Source organism: Mustela erminea, chromosome 16, assembly GCF_009829155.1.
Source record: "Mustela erminea isolate mMusErm1 chromosome 16, mMusErm1.Pri, whole genome shotgun sequence".
Lineage (NCBI taxonomy): Eukaryota > Metazoa > Chordata > Mammalia > Carnivora > Mustelidae > Mustela > Mustela erminea.
The window spans coordinates 65077828-65097787 of NC_045629.1; the positions used below are offsets into that span (position 1 = coordinate 65077828).

General features: G+C 38.0%; 1 protein-coding gene and 1 long non-coding RNA gene across 3 annotated transcripts in view; one reads left to right on the top strand and one right to left on the bottom strand.

Moving 5' to 3' along the window:
* COLEC10 (collectin subfamily member 10) overlaps nt 1-10021 on the top strand; it is a 36606-nt gene extending 26585 nt beyond the window's left edge. Inside the window, exons 4-6 of the mRNA XM_032316741.1 lie at nt 5447-5500; nt 6900-6995; nt 8881-10021. Coding sequence (XP_032172632.1) covers nt 5447-5500; nt 6900-6995; nt 8881-9272 — 542 coding nt within the window. The 3' untranslated portion in view covers nt 9273-10021. The remainder of the gene's footprint in view (nt 1-5446; nt 5501-6899; nt 6996-8880) is intronic.
* Nucleotides 1-19960, bottom strand: part of LOC116575398 — a 52372-nt gene that overhangs the window by 12045 nt on the left and 20367 nt on the right. The gene's annotated exons all lie outside the window — the stretch shown is intronic.

Genomic DNA, 19960 nt, shown 5'->3' on the forward strand with positions numbered 1-19960 from the left:
TAAATGAAATTAAAAAGATGCCATCTATTACAGCATCAAAATTAGTAAGTTTCTAGGAATAAAGCTAATAAAGAAGGTGTCTAAGCCTTCTACAACAAACATGACGTAATGATAATGAGAGAATTTAAAGAATGTTTAAGAAAATGAAGGTAAAACTACATTCATAGATTGAAAGGCTCATTATGGTTAAGATGATCGATATGGTTAAGATGACACCCAATTTATGTGTAGATCAGTGTTGTCTCAATCAACATCACAGAAATAGCTCTCTTAGAATTTAATAAGCCAATTCGAAACGTATATGGAAATGAAAGGAACCAAGAATACCCAAAGACAACCGTAAAAAAAGAAAAACAAACCTGGAAGACTGAATTTAAACATTTGTTTTAAAGCTACAATCATTAAGATAGTGTTAATTTATGCAGAGATAGATAAATACACCAACGAAAGGGAATGGAACATGCAGGAAGACTCTTAAATTTGGTTTATGCAAAGTTGATGTTACTTTGCAAAGGGAAATGATGTACTTATCAATAACCAGTGCTAGGTCAAATTGCATATTCATGAATGCAGCCAAACATACTCAGCCCATAAGTACAAAAAAAGAATCATAGAGGCACAAATTTATTAATTTAAATGTTACAATTCTTAGTGAATTTTGTAATGTGGTGTCTACTTTTAAAATTTAGTGATTTATTTTTATTTCTTATCTTATAAGCATTCATTTTTATACCACTTTTCCATTTGTAATTGGAATAATCTTTCTTAGAGAGGGCTCTTCAAATTGGGTAAGTTCAGATAAAATGCATCACGGATCTGCCCCTGGCTGTATCAGCTTCATGTAACAACTGATTAAGGGTTGGGGAGATGTAGCCAGAAAGTGGGATGCTGCACTTTTAAGACTTCTGAGAAGTAGCCGTATTCCATGTGGTTAAGATCCCAAGTATTGCCCTGGAGGTGAGCAGACGTGGAGGGGGAGAAGGAGTCATTCTTATGAACACATCCAGAATTCAAGAAGTTCTTTTTTCAGTGAGTTATTCTAGATGGTACACTAGCCGAAATTTAGAAATGTCAGATACCGATGAGGCTCCAGCTAAGAAAGTTGGGAGTTCATGATGTTGAGTGAAGTCTTAAACCTTTCATAGAATAAGATGAGGTGTCTTGGGAGGGTGGTAGATAACAGAGACAGGAAAAGTAGATTTCAGTATGATTTTCTGAGCCTCACAGTGGATAAACTTCCACAAACGTTGAAAAAGTAACAGTCTGGAAATGGTAGGGTTAACGAACCATGTCTTCTTCAAGCCAATTCCTTATTTGCACACCGCTATCATTTTTACTCGTTGTCATGGCTTATTAGCATGTCTTTTCCCCCCTACAGACTGTGAACTTCTAGAGGAAAAATGAATGAAAGATTTATTGGATCTTTTTGCTTAAATAAATATGAGTCCTATGTGGGGATCCTACTTTTTAATCATTTTATTCTAATGCCTAATATACAGTGGAAACTTTCTAAATGTTTATTGCATTAAGAACAAAAAAGTGAATGATAAAATACATTCTTTTCTATGATGTAGCTCTATTTCTACCCTTTATTTCTGTAAGTACTACTGTCCCTTAACACCAATTTCCACCATTCACTAAGATTTCTTTCTCCTCCAGAGATATGTCATCAAAATTTATGAACATGTCCTGGAATTTCAAAAAAATTGAGGGCTAGTGCTCTGGCTCACCTGGATTAATTTCATTTTTAATCTGTACTTTGAAATTTATTGTCCTCATTTTGTCAGTAGCCCTTCTAAATTTTTCACTGACTCAGATTAATCTCAGCTTTCTGGGCTGACCTTAATGTTGTCACTTTGCAATGGACAAGGTAGCTTTCTGGATGTCAATATTCCATTTTAGGAATAAGAGAGAATGATGTAGTATGGGCAAATTCAATCTCAGAGCAAAATAAATGTTTTAACTTAAGGTCAATAATCCTTTTATAGTGGAAGCATTATGATTTTTTGTTTGTTTGTTTGTTTGTTTAAATACAACCTCTAATACTTTAGCCTTAAGACAGTTATCACTGACATGTTCCCACTCATGGGCCAAAATAAGTTTTCATGTATGGCTTTAAACCAGAATTCATTTTTGGGAAATAGGCGCTATCAGCTCACCTCCTCCATGAACCAGCTAAGTATGGGGCGTGCTTTCTGGCTAAATGTGTGGCAGAAGCAAACATTGGTTAACCATTCTTTATGACTCAAGCACAGAGTTCATACCAAGAGAAGATGACATGATCTACTTTATCCTCCTTGATATTCTGATTTTAAGTACCATTATTTCCACTGAAAAAATGAAGAAATAGAGGTTTAAAGAAGTTGTATAATCCATCCACATTTAGCTAGTAAGTGACAGAACCAGGACTCAAGCAATAGTTTTTCGGACTGCCGAAAATGGTTGTTCCTTCTACTACAGTGCTTTGACTTTACCATCTGTTAAAAAAGGAATAAAATTCATGTGAAAATACTGGAAAGTAGGGCGCCTGGGTGGCTCAGTGGGTTAAGCCTCTGCCTTCGGTTCAGGTCACGATCTCAGGGTCCTGGGATGGAGTCCCTCATCCGACTCTCTGCTCAACAGGGAGCCTGCTTCCTCCTCTCTCTTTGCCTGCCTCTCTGCCTACTTGTGATCTCTCTCTGTCAAATAAATAAAATCTTTAAAAAAAATACTGGAAAGTAGTCACAGTGCTTACACCCTGTCAGACAAAAAAGCCATTTATCAATTCAAAAATCTGTTCTCCACACTATTAAGATCCAGCTGAAGCCTCTTGTTTCAGTGAACGTCTTCTCTACTCTGATGCACGGCCATTTTTGCCAAATAACTGGCAGGTACTTCTTTTATTTACTTCACTCTGTGGTAGGTAAGAGTGATAGTGTCCCATTTCCTTGGTCTCTGATGTGTGCTTTGTTTTCCTGAAAACCCCCTTTATTTTTATAAAACAAATACTCCCATTAGGCTTCTTTGATGTCCACTATTGTGTTTAGCCCAGAACTAAGATTGTAGTAGGACTAGAATTAAATTTCAGCCCACATTGAACTGAAAGGGATCCACATTTAAAGAAAACACACTGTTTTCAAAAGATAAAATATTAAATTGTATCATAAAATATTAAACTATATTCAAACATATATAAGTTTGAATATAGTTTAATATATATCATATATATTATAGATATATAATATATATTATAGATCATATATATATATATATATATATATATATATATATGATCTTTAAGTCCATATTGTTTCTGGTAGTGACAAGGACTTGGCGTTCCTCTCAAGTACTGATAAGATTTTTTTGAATACTTTGCTTTCATTCATTAAATCATTGGTTCACTCATTTGGGGAACACCATGAACTGGGGAGCCAGAAATGGTTTCAATAACCAGCACTGCCATTGAATTGCTAGATGTCCTTGAACATAGAAGTTACGTTGCCTCTATGATCCGTCCATTCTTTCCATTGCAGAATAAAGATAACAATAATACCTAACTCAGAGGATTTAATTTGATAATATCTATAAATAATATGATAATATCTATGAAGTACCTGGAACTGTACTTATGAAACGTATACCCTTTCTTCCATTAATACATTCTCAAAATCTATCTTTTTATCTTTAACAAATTACATATAAGAGAAATTGAGAAATTTGCAGGACACAACTTAGGTGTGAGTAGATCAATCTTCCTCATCAGGATGCATGGCATATTTCCATGCTTTTTTCCACCTTGTGCATTGTCTCCTACCGTGCTCCCATCTTCATCTGCTGAAGATTTTAGATCTGAGCTCCAGTGCTATCTTCCCAGGAAAGCCTTCCTTCACCCTTCCAGCAGAAGCACTATGTCATCTACCTTCCTCCCAGAGTCTATTATCTCTTTTCAGTGTCTCTCTTACAGTATTTGGTACACTCTACTGTCATGGATTTCACTTTTGTCTTATTTCATTCAAGGACCAGTTCTGAGGCTTCTTCCCACATGTTTAAACTGCATCTTGGATTTCAAGGACATCTCCTGTTTGGGGAGCTCATGAATATCCACTATCACTGTAAAGAGAAGTGTCTTTACGGTCAAATTGACTTGGGTCAGTTTGGAAAGGCTTAGCAAATTCTTGGTGCCCTGGCAAGCAGGCTTTCCTGGAAGATCAACTGTCAATATGTGTAGGACTCTTAATGAAAAGCATTCAGCAGACAGTAATGAAAAGAATGGGTAATGAGCAGGGAACATGGGCTACCTTACGGGTTTTAGAGTGGCTCCTATTTTTTTCCCTTTTGCTGGTGAAGGATGGGGATAGGCAGAACCTCAATCCTGACTCTGTTTCCCCTCAAAATGCCCCCTCGTGTTGCATGTAACTAATGAATTTCCTGGTTTCACCAAACTCCTACAGAGGTAACCAAGCCCCCATCTTCTTCTAGCCCGGATGACCTTCATTTTATATTCTTTCCTCCCAAATTCTTTTTTCTTTTTCCAGCTCACCATTGAAGCACAAACTCTATTTTACTTCCATCGGGGTCTTCTCTTTTGATTCTCGAGAACTTCAGCCAAACATTTCCTCTTGGAAATCAAAAGCTTTTGCTTTCAATTATTGTGTCTGATGTAGGCTTCAAGGGCTTATTTTGAAGTTGAAAAAAAAAAATCAACATTTTTTTCTCTCTGCTTTAATAATCCTGATTCTCTGAGAATTATTTTGTGGATGCCTCTGACTGAATAAGAAAATGGCCACATACAAAGAAGAGCAGAAGGGAAAAATTATCAAGGTTGATATTTCAGCATAATATATTTGACACAACTTTATATTACAGATATTTGCATGCATCACATCTTTTCAAAAAGTGTAAATCCCTTCAACTCAGTTTAATCTTGTCTCTTTTTATATCCTCTCAAAGTACCAAGCTTTTTATCTTGCAGAGAGTAAGTAATAAATAGTAAATATTTGAATTAAATTGAAAAGGCACAATATATGTTTTTGAAAATACAAGGGTAAAGCCATATGGAAGAACTTGGGGGGACAATAAATACACAGGCACTGCAACATGCTAATCAATTAATTCAGATATACAAAACAATGGTACTTTGAAAGTTAAAAACATGCAGAGAATTGTATTAGCCTTTCTCAGAAGGCCATGTTAGTAGGACAGGTGACACAAATTTAAATAATTCTTTGCCCCCCATCTGAATTCTACATTCCATCTAAATAAATTAAGACTTGTTTGACTAATTGTACCTGTGCAGCCAACTCAAAATCAAATTATTTATATAAAATCAAGGAATATTAGTTAGAGATCTTGCAAATAAAATTTAAAAACTCTTTCTTATGTTTTTAGGCGTATAAGCTATTGTCTATCAGAAATGATTCCACCATTTTAGTTAATTTTTCTTTTCATGGCTATTGTTTTTATTCAGGTGACAAAGGGGAAAAAGGTTTGCCTGGGATACCAGGAGGAAAAGGCAAAGCAGGTATGACTTGTTCATTTTTCTCTTAAATTTCTAGCATCATTCCAAATGTATTCATCTTTAAAAATAAATACATTTTTATGAAAAAACAATAGTCCTCTAAATTTTTTTTTTAACTTGGCTAGAGGGAAAAAAAGAAGGGAACTTTCCTTTCTATCTGCTGGTGACTTTCCAAGCCCTAGGGTAGGGAATGATGGCACATTCCATCCTAGTCATGCTTAGTGAGAGGAAGCAAACCCAGCACATCAGGAAGCAGCCTTCATTGTCCTAGGCAGAGGAAAATCCACCATTGTCTCAACAGGAGGACTACACCAGCATGTCCTACATTCCACCAGCATCTCAACCAAACAGGGGCCAGCCCTGTTTGCCCACAGCAAACTGGTCTGATCCGGAAAGACCCCATGGATACAGAACATGCCTTCAGGGGTCAGGGAGAGTCTCCCGGAGTCCTGAAAGAGTTTTATTTCCAGTGCTACGTGCAGAGAAAGAAAGTAGAACTCCCCCTCTCTGGGGGAGATCACAGAGGTATATTGAAGACTAATTCTAAGAACTGTTTTAAATTCCATATATTTAGCTGTGAATGTGAATAAATAAAGCCACAGATTTTTCCCCCCTTTGGCTAATAAAATTCTTTTTTGCTTTTCAACTGCCAAAGAAGAAAGTAAAAGGGACTGATTACATGAAGCAGCCATTAAATAGAAAAAGAGAATCATTTGAATTTCGCATCATTTTCCTTACACTTCTTTCTCTGTCACAATATCAGCAGGTAGTTGGAAAGGTAAATGAGCAAAGAGGGAATGAATGGCAGAAATTAAAATCAGCGTTAATCCGCAAATGGGACAACGGGCTCTTGAAATTAGAAGTTGAATCTATTCACAAGACTTCAGCTTAGTCCTTGAAACATTCAAGGATCATTCAAGCTGTGTTTGAAATGGATAATCAGAATTATCATTTGGTTTCATCATGAAAGTTTTCTTCTGTCTTGGGAGAGTTCTATGAGCCAGTGAGCAATACGGTTAGGAGAAGACCGACTAGAAATTTGTTTTAAGAAAGCTGTAAAGATTTTATTTTGAGGTTGGACAGGCGCATTCTCTGTTTGACAAAAAGGCCAATGGTCCAGAGTATGTGTTCAGGGATTGGCCATATTTATTCTTCTCTTTACAAATCTGGTTTAGAGCTGTGTTTTAACTCATCCAAAATACTTAAGAAGATATTTTATAAATTCCTAAAGACAATGAAATGTGGAAGCCTTGTTTTATGTAAAAGACTAAAAGTATAGCCATTCACACAAAGATATGGATGGCTAGGAAGAGATAGTAAAGACTGAGAATAGAGAAAATGCCCTTTCCAACTGATCTATATGTGCTCCAACACGAATTCACAGTTTTTTGTCATTTAAAAGGCACCGTCTGTGACTGTGGAAGGTACCGGAAAGTTGTTGGACAACTGGATATTAGTGTCGCTCGCCTCAAGACATCTATGAAGTTTGTCAAGAATGGTGAGCATATCCTTTTTGCCTTGTGCCATCTACCAGTTTGCTCTCTTTTGACGTTACAGTTCCAGTATGTGTAGTGGGAAATACCTGCTGAGATAGTGTCACCCCTGTATACGTCCCTCAAAATGCTAATGATCCGCTCAGACTCCAGGACACTCTAGGACCCCTACCTACATATATTCACACGTATTGCATTGCCTATGAGTAGAAAAAGATACTTTCTGAAGAGAGGGGAATGAAGAAAAGCGTAGAGTTTGGCAAGACATGCCTTAAGAAGAGAAAGGGACAGGAATTGTCAAAGAGAGCTAGCATCTCAGAAAAAAGAAATAATAGTAAAAACAATAGCTATTTTCTTGAGTACTTGAAATAATACCTAGGGTGTGTGTATCACGATTACCCTGAGGCTTAGAGAAATTACCTTGCCCATAGATACAGAGCTAATTAACAGATCAGGGATTCAAATACTGGTTTCACTGAAGGCTCTAGCCTCAAAACACCTCAACAGAGCATTGTGTTTCTCTGAATTGTGCAACTTCCTACATTAGCCATTTTTGTTACCCCTTCCCATTTCCCCATTGTAGTTAACAGTGAAGCCCTTCAGATGGGCTATGTATTCTCTTCTGAGACAGGATGAATGAGGAACCTATTGTAGTTGCAGTTGAAATTGGTCTTCTTTTGTTGTACTTTTATTTATTGTAACCCAGCTATGTTTGTTGTACATTATTAGAAACAGACATAAGTCATCTTGCGTTCTTCACCTTGTAATACTCTTAATTATAACTCTGGTTATAATTAGTACTGAGATGCCATCTCTGACATGACTCGGATTCTCATGAAGAAAACCAGACCCTAGAGGTTCCACACAGAGCAGTAGTTTTTGACATTTATTGTGTGGCCATGCATTTCTTGGTAAATTTTTATTTTTAGACCCAAAGAAATATATGTAGATCCCCTCAAAACCTAAAACACATTTAACATATTATGAGCTCAGGATGACTCTGGGTCCCCATTTCTGTCCTGAAGATTTTTCAGTAGCTCAGTACTTCGTGTATGTGGAGTGAACATGGACAAGCTCAGTCTAGGTACATGTTAATAGCCCAGGAATTCAACCCAAATGGGACAAATTTCTATGTTATTCCTATGTCTATTCAATAAGCATTTACCATCCAAAGGACTTTTGCGGGCTCTGAGGCTACAGAGTAGTAATGACATGGTCCTTTTTCCTCAAGACATTCATAGTTTGGTATGTGAGGCATGCAGACCAACAATTAGTTTAGAATGTGTTGAGTGAGGCAAAAGAGGATGAGGAGGGAGCTGTGGAAACATGGGGGAGTGTACACAAGAGCCCCATGCCTGTCCAGAGACATTGGGAAGGTTCTTATGGGAGAAAATACTTCCTCTGGGATCTAAATGACAAGTAGGTGTTTTCCAGGTAAAGCAGTGAGAAGACTTTCCAAGTATGAAAGAAGCCATTGACATGGAAGAGAGAAGGGCTTGTTCTTGGGACGCTAAGTATGGCAAAGCATAAAGTAGTATGGGAGAAGAGTCTGAGAGGAGTTGTGCGGCAAGACATATAGCATGCCTTTGTTATGGTATAACAAAGCATACCTTTGTTAAAACATATCAAACCTTTGTTAAAATAGTCTCCTCTTCACAATTGTGTGAGGAGTTAAGGAGGAAGGACAGGGAAGACAAATGGCAGGACTTCGTTCTCCATTTGATAACAACAAAAGTGATAAAAATATTTAACTAGTGCCTACCTCATACTAGGGACTTGCAAAATAATTGTTGAACATCGAATAAGTGAAGTTAAATCCAGCAATATTATATCCTTGCCTTTTCTTTTTTTGAGATGCCTAATCATGCTCATCTTTTCCTCTCTGCAAAGTCATAGCAGGGATTAGGGAAACTGAGGAGAAATTCTACTACATCGTGCAGGAAGAGAAGAACTATAGGGAATCCTTGACCCACTGCCGGATCCGGGGTGGGATGCTGGCCATGCCAAAGGACGAAGCTGCCAACACACTCATCGCTGACTATGTGGCCAAGAGTGGCTTTTTCCGGGTGTTCATCGGGGTGAATGACCTTGAAAAGGAGGGACAGTATGTGTTCACAGACAACACTCCCCTGCAGAACTACAGCAACTGGAGAGAGGGGGAGCCCAGTGACCCCTACGGTCATGAGGACTGTGTGGAAATGCTGAGTTCAGGCAGATGGAATGACACAGAGTGCCATCTTACCATGTACTTTGTCTGTGAGTTTGTCAAGAAGAAAAAGTAACTCTGCTCATGCTATCCATTTGTTACTTCTCTGTGACTGTCACTGCAGTTATTTTTATACGTCCTTTACTTTCTAATTACACCAAATTCATTCTGACTCAAGACAAGTAGAAAACGCTGAGCTGGGGTTTGGAACCCCATTGCCACGGTCTTCTTTGATGATTTTGAACATTTTCATACACAGTATATGATCAAGCCAATAGCTCACCAAGTTCCATGGATCCACAGAGAGAGTTTGAATTACTAGTTGTGCAGGATGTGGTTGTCTATGTGTCAAATGAAATGTTCTCTTGCTATTCACTCTGCTGCCTCTCCCTAGATCCTGAAATCACTGTCTATTTAGCCTGGAGGATAATTGGATAGTTGGTTGGTGATGATTAGGCTAACTTACCCTTGCTCAAAGCCAGACCTATGAGAAGGCCTTCTGTTAGGAATGCAGAGATATTGCCTGTCTTTGAAGCCAAGAGTCTCTGTTCTTTGACTGGTCACTCACCAGGGCTATAGTCACACTTGAAAGGTCCTCCTGTTTGCCCAGATATAAAAGGACTTCAACCCCAAACCTCTATTGAGAAACTTCTGGTCTGTGACCCATTCCAGACCATATGGAATCACACAGACAACTTCCGTGCTTCTAATTCATTATGGCCTTCAATGAGGTCTACCAAGGATTTGCCATGGCCTCTTTCTATAGGCCCACAACTGCATCCCAGGGCTCTAAATTTTAATTCTGATTTGTGGAAAGGGAAAGATTATAAATTGAAAAAGAGAGAGAGAGGGAGGATTTTTTCCAAACACTATTATCTATAATCTTCTTGTTAAGTTGCCCCTTGCTACTAATATGGCACCATTATTCTTTGTCTTGAGTTTAGCCTTATCAATTTTTCTCCCCTTAGGCATGGGGAATGAAGGAAGGAGTTTGTGAAGCTTTCAGAAAACTCTAGAAGCTTCAAGATGCTACCAATGTCAAGTCACCGTGTTCTCTCCTCCTTGCTTCTAATATATCACTTATGGTGACATTTCATGGGAGGCCTTTTATTTTCTGTATTCATATGTTGTAAAGAACCCATACCAGGGATGCTGTTTGTAGTACTCTGACATCACATGTATGTGGCAGGTGTGGAGTTTGGAACATGCCTCTGACTCACACTTATCAAATGTTAAAATTCTACATTTTACCATTTTACATCGTAAACTTGATCTACAATCAAAACTCAAAGCACCTTTCATTTCAAATTTGAAAATAATATACAGGGAAAGATAGAGTTCAACAGAACTCTAGATTTTCCCCTTAAAAATTGCTGCTCCGGTTATAGTTTGTGACATATGATTACACAGTTTAAAATGCTGGCAAATGGTTAATGAAATAAGAAAAACAGATCAACAACATATGTTCACCTTAAACCATCTGTTCATGATTTCACCCATGACTAACTGGTTATGAGATAAGATTTAATTAGGTTATTTCTGTGGGTTTATCCTGAGCCACAAACTCAGGTCCTACAGGGGCCATACAAGATGACATAAATAAATCAAATTGAATGGATGGGGATCCTAGTACTGAACACAACTTATTCTAAAGGAACTAGCTTCCCTCCTTTCCACTCCCACACCAGCCCCCTGCACTGTTATGTTTGCTGTAGAGGACCCAGTATCACTATGTGCCTTGATATTTCAAGAGAAGTCAGAAAGCTGGAACTTGATGATATATATTCATATTTTTAAATATTGGCAACTAGTTAGTCTTCAGCTCAAGTTTTAAGTCACACAAAATAGTCTGCTAGGCCGAATAAAATGGGGGGGAGTTTTCATTTCTCATCTCTGGGGAAAAGTTCTGAAGGTTCTAACCATGTCGAATGTCATGAGGATACCATGACATCAAAGTCGAGGTCTCCCATTTATATTTCAGTCAATTCAGCTTAATTATAGGAATTTGTTCAATGTTTGCCATTTGTCAGGCTAATAAACTAGTTACACACTCAGATTTTTGAGAACGTGGCCTATGATATGTTGAAGGCAAGTCAGTTTAATAAGAATTACAAAGCAGAACACTATATCAAAGCCAGTAACCTTGGGTGGAATGCAAGCCAGTCAAGACCATGAGGAACAAGAACCTAGGAATGGCTGCAGAAAGAGAAAGGGATAAGAGGAAAGAAGAGAAGGAATGGACATCAATCATTGCCTAGAGGCATGTAGCAATGGGAACCATGTTCTGATCTGTTCTGGGTGGCCAAAGCATGAATATTTATTGTGTGTACTCTAAGTACTATTATTAGCATTATTAAAGCATTTCTTGTAATGACTCATCTTTGCTGCCAGTGCTTCCAAGAGAAGATAACAGAGTATCTAAGGCACCGCACACCTGATTAGATTTACTAAAATTTTGTGAAGCCCTTTGTGCTTTATAAATATCCTCACACATCTTTTCTCATTTGATCCTGATAAACTTCGTGTAGGAAGGGAATGTGTTCCTACTGCTGCCATTTTCCCAACGAGAATACTGAGAGCCAAGGGAGCTAAGCAATTTACCAAAGTTGACTCATTTGGGATAAAAGTAGACTCCAGTCTGCTGATCAAAACTACCAAGCCAGTGTTCTTTCCAGCCTGTTTGTTGTTCATTAAATAGAAGCTCATCCATGATTCTCTCATGATAGCAGGAACTCAACTAATCTCTCTTGATTACTTTCCAAAGCTAAGCATTAGAGTCAATTAACAAAGATACGGCACATTTGGAAACTTACAAATTTTGTGCTCCCTGGTTTGTTTCTGAATTCGTTAATGTCTAAACCTGGCATGAATGTTGGGGAGGTGACTTAGTAAAGCCTTACTAGTTCTGCAGATAGCTACAGATACAGGGAAAGCAAAACAGATATATGAAAATTGAGTTTTGCTCAAAATAAAAATGGGGAAATAATTTTTTTGCCCCATGAAATTCATGAGCATTCTCTTAAATAATTAGCATTTAAAATCAATTTTATTCTCCAAAAGTTGAATTTATACTTGACTTTTCAGGGATATACCTGTGTACCTCTCAAGACTGCATAAAGTTTCCAAGGGAAGAAAATTTAAAAAATATATTTACAACCTCACTTCCCAAAGCAACACATTCCATGATGAGGTAAGAAATATCTTTTGTCCAGAGTTATTGTTCAAACGCTGTGGAACAGTGCATACCCAGTGTTGAGATAGATATAACAGACATTCATTACACTTTGGACAACTCACCCATAAAAACTGGTGGTACTTGAAAAAATATCTATCTATATATATGCATATATATATATATATGTATTACTGCTTAGATCTATATTAACCATATATGGGCTGATTTATTATTAACCAACTAATTTTCACCTTTCTGGATTGCATAATTTGAAAAAAATAAGATATTTTGTTGACTAGGAAAGATTAATTAAATAGCAGTATCCACTGCATTATTAAGAGATTGAGACTGAAAATTTGTAGGTATTCTTTCTAATAAGAAAATTATAATGATAAGATTCCATGCAGTATCGTGCAACTGTAAGCATATCACTTTAAAAATCTAGATTTGGTGTCATGATGTTGTCAATTCCAGTGCTAACTGTGCCATTTACCAGCCCTATTAGGAGAATGAACCTTGCTTTCCTCATCTGTATGATTCCTCCACACAGAGTACTGGGACAATTAAAGACATAACATGTAATGAGTTAAGAAACAGGGTACCAACCAGACATATTACATGGGGTAATAAAACTTAACCATTACTACCAGCTACCTGTTGAAAAGAAACAAGTCATATTTTAAGACACAGGGTTCCCCCTATTCTTGAAAGTAGGCATTCTATGAAACCTTTACTAACTGAAATGGTGTGAAGCTAAGAAATGATTACCATTAATTTATATGGAACACTTTTTAGTATCCCTACCCACCCCCAATATCACCTCTCTTAGGCTTTCCTGATACCTTAGGCCACATGTTGCTAAAGATGCATGAAATAAGTCAAGATAAAGCCCAGATATCCACAGACACAGATCAGAACTCTGGCAGTTGATGCCAGACCGGGAGTGTGGGTCCCAGGGAAGGAGTTTGGTGGGGCAGCTGTGGTTGCTTGGGGTACAGCTGCCTTTATCAGGGCTGCTGCCAAACCAACACTGAATCCTGTGTTCATTTTTGGGCTTTTCCCCATAAAGGTAAAAATTCTCTTCAGATGTCTTTCAGTTAGTGAGAGCAGGTTCCAAGGCAGGTCTTTCATGAAAGCAAAATGGCGTCATGCAAACTTATACACACAAAAATGACATAAGGGACAAACTGTACATATCTAGCACATAACTCTCTATGTATGTATATACGAATGGGTTGTACATGTGTCTTTGTGTGTGTAAATACAGACAGGTCACTTTTCTCATCCTCCTTTCTAGATAAAATTCTTACCTTCAGGGCAGGGAATACATCTGCTGAAAGTTGCACTGCTGGTTGGAATTAGCATTGAGATTGATTCTGAAACCATTTCTACTTTTGGTTGATTCTAAACCCATTCCTACTTTTCCTAAGATGCAGTTCATCTGAACCCATGCTTATCACATAAAAAGTATTTTTTAAAACTTAAAAATGACACCATCAACTTGCACCACCTTGAGGTTGTAAGACCCTCATAATCTAGCTGGTAAAATTTGAGGGGCAAAAAAGAAGAAGGAAGACGAAAGGAGAGGAACCATTTACCACAGATATTGGATACACAGATCTTTTTATGAATATAGGCATTTCTTTCACTGCACTCCTAATAGTCATGTAATTTATATTTGAACATTTTTGGCAATTTGCTAACCCCATTAGCGAAATTTTCCTGATGGTGAACTAAAATAGGTTTCCTTCTAATTTCCACTCATTGTCCCTGTTCTGCTCTCTGCTGTTTATAACTCTGAGAGCTCTGGCCCAGAGACAAGCTGGAGCAGTCTCTGAATGGAAGTACGGGCCTGGGCAAGGAGAACTGTCCTCGCTATGGCACTGACTACTGAGATGGATACCCAGTTTTTTGGCCTTTTTTTTTTTTTTTTAAGATTTTATTTATTTATTTTTCAGAAAGAGAGAGAGAGAGAGAGAGAACACAAGCAGGGGGAGAAGCAGGCAGAGGGAGAAGCAGGCTCCCTACTGAGCAGGGAGAGCTCTATGCAGGACTCAAGCCTAGAACTCCGAATCATGATCTGTGCCAAAGGCAGTCACTTAACCGGCTGAACACTCCAAGCATCCCAAATATCCAATTTTATATGTCTCTAAACCTAGAGGGTATGCCTCATATCCAATGAATTCAAATTTTGTTGGTAAGGTATGAGATGCACAGAGGTAGAGTATGAATGGTATTCAAAGTCATCTGGGGGCATCTCAATCATAAAAAATCGATTTATTAGGAAGTTATATGGTAGACAGGGTTCAACCCCCCAGAGAGGAGGTTGTTAAAAGGTAGATGGTTTGACAAAACTTCATTGAGAGGGCTCAGGGCAGGTGTCCAGTGCTAGTGGGAGAGTGAAGTCAAAATCAGAGTCCACGTGCATAAAGCCTACAGGAGGAGCAATTGGCTTGGGCGGATAGGAGAGTTCATTAATTCATTAAATGCAGTTGTGGAGTATCAGACATGTGTTAAGTGGTACCATGATAAGGGCTAATACACAATGGAAGTGAAGACAAATCAGTGGGCAGAACTCCCCTCAGGCTCACTGAACATCAAGCCTACCATGCTGGGGCCCCAAATGTATTCCATTATCATGAATGGAATTCATAAACCTGTCCTATTTTTGTATGTACTTCCTCTTCAACATAACACCTCTTCAAAGATATATTGAGATAAGTTGGACAAGGAAATTTTTTTTTTTTTCGGTAACAGTACCACATTACCCTTTCTCAAAGAACAACATAGACACCTCTCTTTGAATACATTTACACATTGAGTCACTTTGATATGAGCAAAAAGTTCTTATATCAATGTGCATACTCACCCACACCATTTTCTAGCAGAGATAGAATGTATCCTTGTGGTTGTGCACAGATGAGCATCGACACCTCGTAAATATTCTCTTATTTTTTTCTGGCGACCTACACCAGACAGTCAGTGAAACCCAGATTTGCCATACATTGTCATTTTCATAGTAAAGTAAGAATAGACAGGAAGAAGGGAGAAGTGAGTCAGCCATTTTACAATTTGTTAAAATGGGAGTACAGCCACCCCAAATTAACCACCATGTTGGCCTCTGCATTTCAGAGATAATAGAGAATAATGTGTGTCCATACAATTTTAGAGCTATATAACACTTTGGCATGTGTAGTTTTTTCACTTTATAACCCTTAAGAAAAATAATGTATTATTAGTTAAAACTTATTCTTTGTGTAAACCTAGCAGTTGGGTCTTTGGGAGAGGGAAGGGAAATAAAGACCTGAGGACTATCTAAATCAAATCCTGCATATATTGATAGAATGTAAGCCCCAGGAAAAAGTACTCATAAGCATTCCCATGATGTGTGAAAAGCCCAGGAAGGCACAGGAACATTTTCTAAATCTTAAGAAAATAAGGTAAAAAGAGATGTAATTACAAACACGTTTAACTTAAATCCAATAAAGTCTAGATGGATATTTCTAATATGTATAGTGAGCATAAAATAGAATTATGGGAGACTCTTCCCATAGCGGATCATAATTTCACATGGATATTTCCTAAATCAACTTGGAGAAGGTAATTCTGAAGAAGGCTACCAGGAGAAACATACAGGTTTTATAACTGGATGCTTTCTGGCAATGTTTATGTTTAAAAACATTTTTCCCCAATTTCCTGTTTTGTATGATCTTAGCTTTGAACTTCTCAATCTTGGTGCTTTTCAGGGACACAACCTCCAGGATGGGTGAGGATTTCTGTACTGGCACTTATGAGCACTGTAATTCTCTCTTCCATAGAATAAGGATATTCTCTTTGCCCTAAAGGACCTTAGGACTTAAAGAACAGAGTGGACAAACACAAGAAGCTATTTCTAATTTTGGTCTTGACACCAGAGAAAAAGGAGATAAGTTGATAAATCTAAAAATACATATTGAGACATTAAGATAAAATATCAAAGAGCACAGTTTTTAAAGAAGCTTGAAAATACTCTTTCTGGGTTTCCTAACACCAAACACCTATGCATAGAGAGAGTTCATTAAAAAAAAGGAAGTAAATATATATATATTTATTTGTATATATATATACAAATATATATATATTTGTATCCCCACCTTTGAAAGTACAAAAGAAAAAAATAGCTAAGCTCTTCTTATTTCAGATACTCTCTTATTGGGAATGGGATAGGGCATGATAGTACTGCTTCTTTTTCAAAATGTGTCACAAGTTGCCCTCATTCCTACATTTTCACAAATTCAGTAGCTTTATATACACTAATGCTCTTGCCTCACTGATTCATACTCTTATGAAATATCGAGATAATATTTACAGAGTGAAATTATACACAGTAAGGAATGTGTTCCTCTGATCACCACAAACAAGCCTGCAGATCCATATGGACAAAAATTACATGATATTTGGGTCATATTATGCAAACTCCTTATACTAGAAATACGTACTGTTACATTATCTACAAATACTCCTAAATGATTTAGTATGCTTGGGATTCTAAAACATCCCTGCATTTAACATAATCCCTATTTCAGGGGAATTCCTAGCCATGGTTGTTGGAAAGTATCTTCACCTTTTTCTGAAAAATAATTATCACATATATATTGGGATTAAAACACCTTAGTTTCTTTACTCTTTTTTTTTTAAGATTTTATTTATTTATTTGACAGAATGAGATCACAAGTAGGCAGAGAGGCAGGCAGAGAGAGAGAGAGAGGAGGAAGCAGGCTCCCTGCTGAGCAGAGATTCCCGATGTGGGACTCGTTCCCAGGACTTTGAGATCATGACCTGAGCTGAAGGCAGAGGCTTAACCCACTGAGCCACCCAGGCACCCCAGTTCCTTTACTCTTAATATGGTTTCTTCACTGGCACCAGTGATGATGAATTTGTTGACATGAAGTCATACCGGAACTTAGCCTAAATCTCAGGGTATGATGTAGGCAGAAGTCAAAATAGAGTTGGGTTGATGAAGAAACGTGCTGTAAGAAGGTAGAGATGGTATATATAGTAACATCCAATACACAGAATTCCAGAAAATAGACCATTTTTTAAGGTGCCATGTGAGAAGTATATTTAAAGTTAAAACCATGAGATTTAACAGGAAAGGAAAGTCATACCTTGTGATCGAAGAAAATATTTTTAGAAATCTTACTATAAAGGAGAGTTGATGAATACCCAACTTTTGTATCAACAGGGACAGGACTGGAGGAGATTATGCTGAGTGAAATAGGTCAAGCAGAGAAAGTCAATTATCATATGGTTTCACTTATTTGTGGAGCATAAGGTATAACACGGAGGACATTAGGAGAAGGGAAAAAAAGTGAATTGGGGTAGATCAGAGGGGGAGATGAAGCATGAGAGACTGTGGACTCTCAGAAACAAACAAGGTTTTGGAAGGGGGGAGGGAAAAGTTGACTTGGTGGTGGGTATTAAGGAGGGCACGGATTGTATGGAGCACTGGGTGTGGTGCATAAACAATGAATCTTGGGACGCTGAAAAAATAAAATAAAATAAAAAACTAAAGGACAGTTGAAGCAATAAGAACAAGAGTGGTGGTTGGACACGGTCAATCAAATAATGGGAATAACTGATATAACTTGAGTGTAATGCTAAGCATTTGACATGTGGTTTTAATTTAAGCCACAAAACAGCACTATGTGGTACAGACTACTATTATCTCTTTTTTCCTACAAGTAAATTGGGGCACAAAGATTAAATTCACCCTGCTGGGATTTCAAGGCAGACTATCCAGCCCAGTGTTGGCATTATTAACCACTGCACTATTCGGTCTCACCATAGAATAATGGGCACATTTGGAAGGTCCAGAGTTTCTGTCTTGCTACTTACATTCTGTGTGGCTGCTCACAACTCACTTAAGTTTTCTGACCTTGTTATCTGCATGTGCACATATGCACATACGTGCACAATGGATGCATGGAAAACAGGGAAAACTGTCCAAAAACATGACTGTTTCACAAGACCTCCATCAGTCATGAACAGTTTGGAAACTTAGGAACATTACATTCATTCTCCAAAAGGAATAAATAGATATTTCAAGAATTCTGAAGACAGCTCCTTTTTTTTTTTTTTCCCCTGTCCCTTAAGAAGGCAAGGAAAAATACTGCCTCACATAAAGGAGGAGATTCTAATAGAGATAGAGTGTTCCAGGGGGATCTGGTTGAAAATACTTGAAGTCAAACATGAAGTTTCTGAAAAGAAGCTTGAGAAGCAATTGCTCTGACTGAGAGAAGGAAAAATGACATAATCGGGGTCCTCTGGGCTGAAGCGGTCTGCTCCTGGGATGAAGAATGACAGGAAGATGGAGAGCACAGGATCCTCCTACAGCACATGGCCAGTCCCTCTGGAGGAAAGCATAGCCTATGGGTGCCAGGTCGTAAGGACGTCAAGTCCCCTGTTGAGATTTATGAAGACATTCAGGTCTCTCTGCTGTAGAGATAGTATTCTCAACTGGACGAACAAATCCCCAGAACTTTCAAATGACTCCTGTTTTCCACTCTTATTATTGTGAAGTATGTAACAGGATATGTTGTTTTTATTTAATTTTAAGAATGAAATATCAAGTATTCTACAATGGCAACAATTTTTTATCTTTTGCAGGTATACAATCACTTAAGACTTATGTCCAATCCTATCTCCCACTCTCAAAGTCCTATAGAATAGAGTCACAAATTCAAGACATAATATATTACCCAACATAGATGTTTGATGAGTACATACTCTTCGTACTGTGACTTCTGCTGTCTTTTTAAGCCCCTCCTTTTGATACCCACTTCTGGGTGCATACCTCCAAATGTACACATGTGCTGTAAGTTTCTACAACTGGCTTATCTCTCTGATTTGTGTATTTTGCCCATATGTATCATTCCATCTTGTTTGTGCAGCAACCTCTCATTCATCCAGTGAAATGAAGTTTATGATCTCAGTTTCCCAAAGGCCCTCAGGGCTCCTCCCTCTGATCCGTAAACATAGCTCTACATGTTTCTGTCACGACATTTTCCGTTGAGGACAGGCATTAAAGGCAAAGGCAAAGTGTCTAGAATTTAAGAAGTAACCGGTGCATGCTTGTTCAATAACTACCTCATAAGTGGCGAATCTAGGAATAGAATTCAAGGTGTCCTAGTGCCCCCTGGTCCTATTACATTCAGGGCAACCCTCTAGAAGCAAAAGGTGATTTAATCAAGGTCATTACAGGAGAGAGATGGGACACATAAATGAGGTAATTGAGAAGAGTAGAAAGGGAAACCTTATATAAAAGTATAAGCAGAATTTAGGGAAACCATCAAGGGGTCATGACATATGTAGGGCAACAAGTGCACAACCTGTAGGGTAGTGTTAGCAGGCCTAGAGAGAGCCACATGTGAGAGCTACCTGATGGGACCTACCACCTTAGCAGTGAGGGAACAACCTACTACTGTGATCCCAGGGAAGTCAGGAGGTCATTAGCTGATTAATGTCTCCCACTGCTCTCTGTTCTTCTACAAGTGCTTCCCATTGTCCAGTCCCAACTGGAAGCCTAAAGGGAAAAGGCCCAGTTGTTG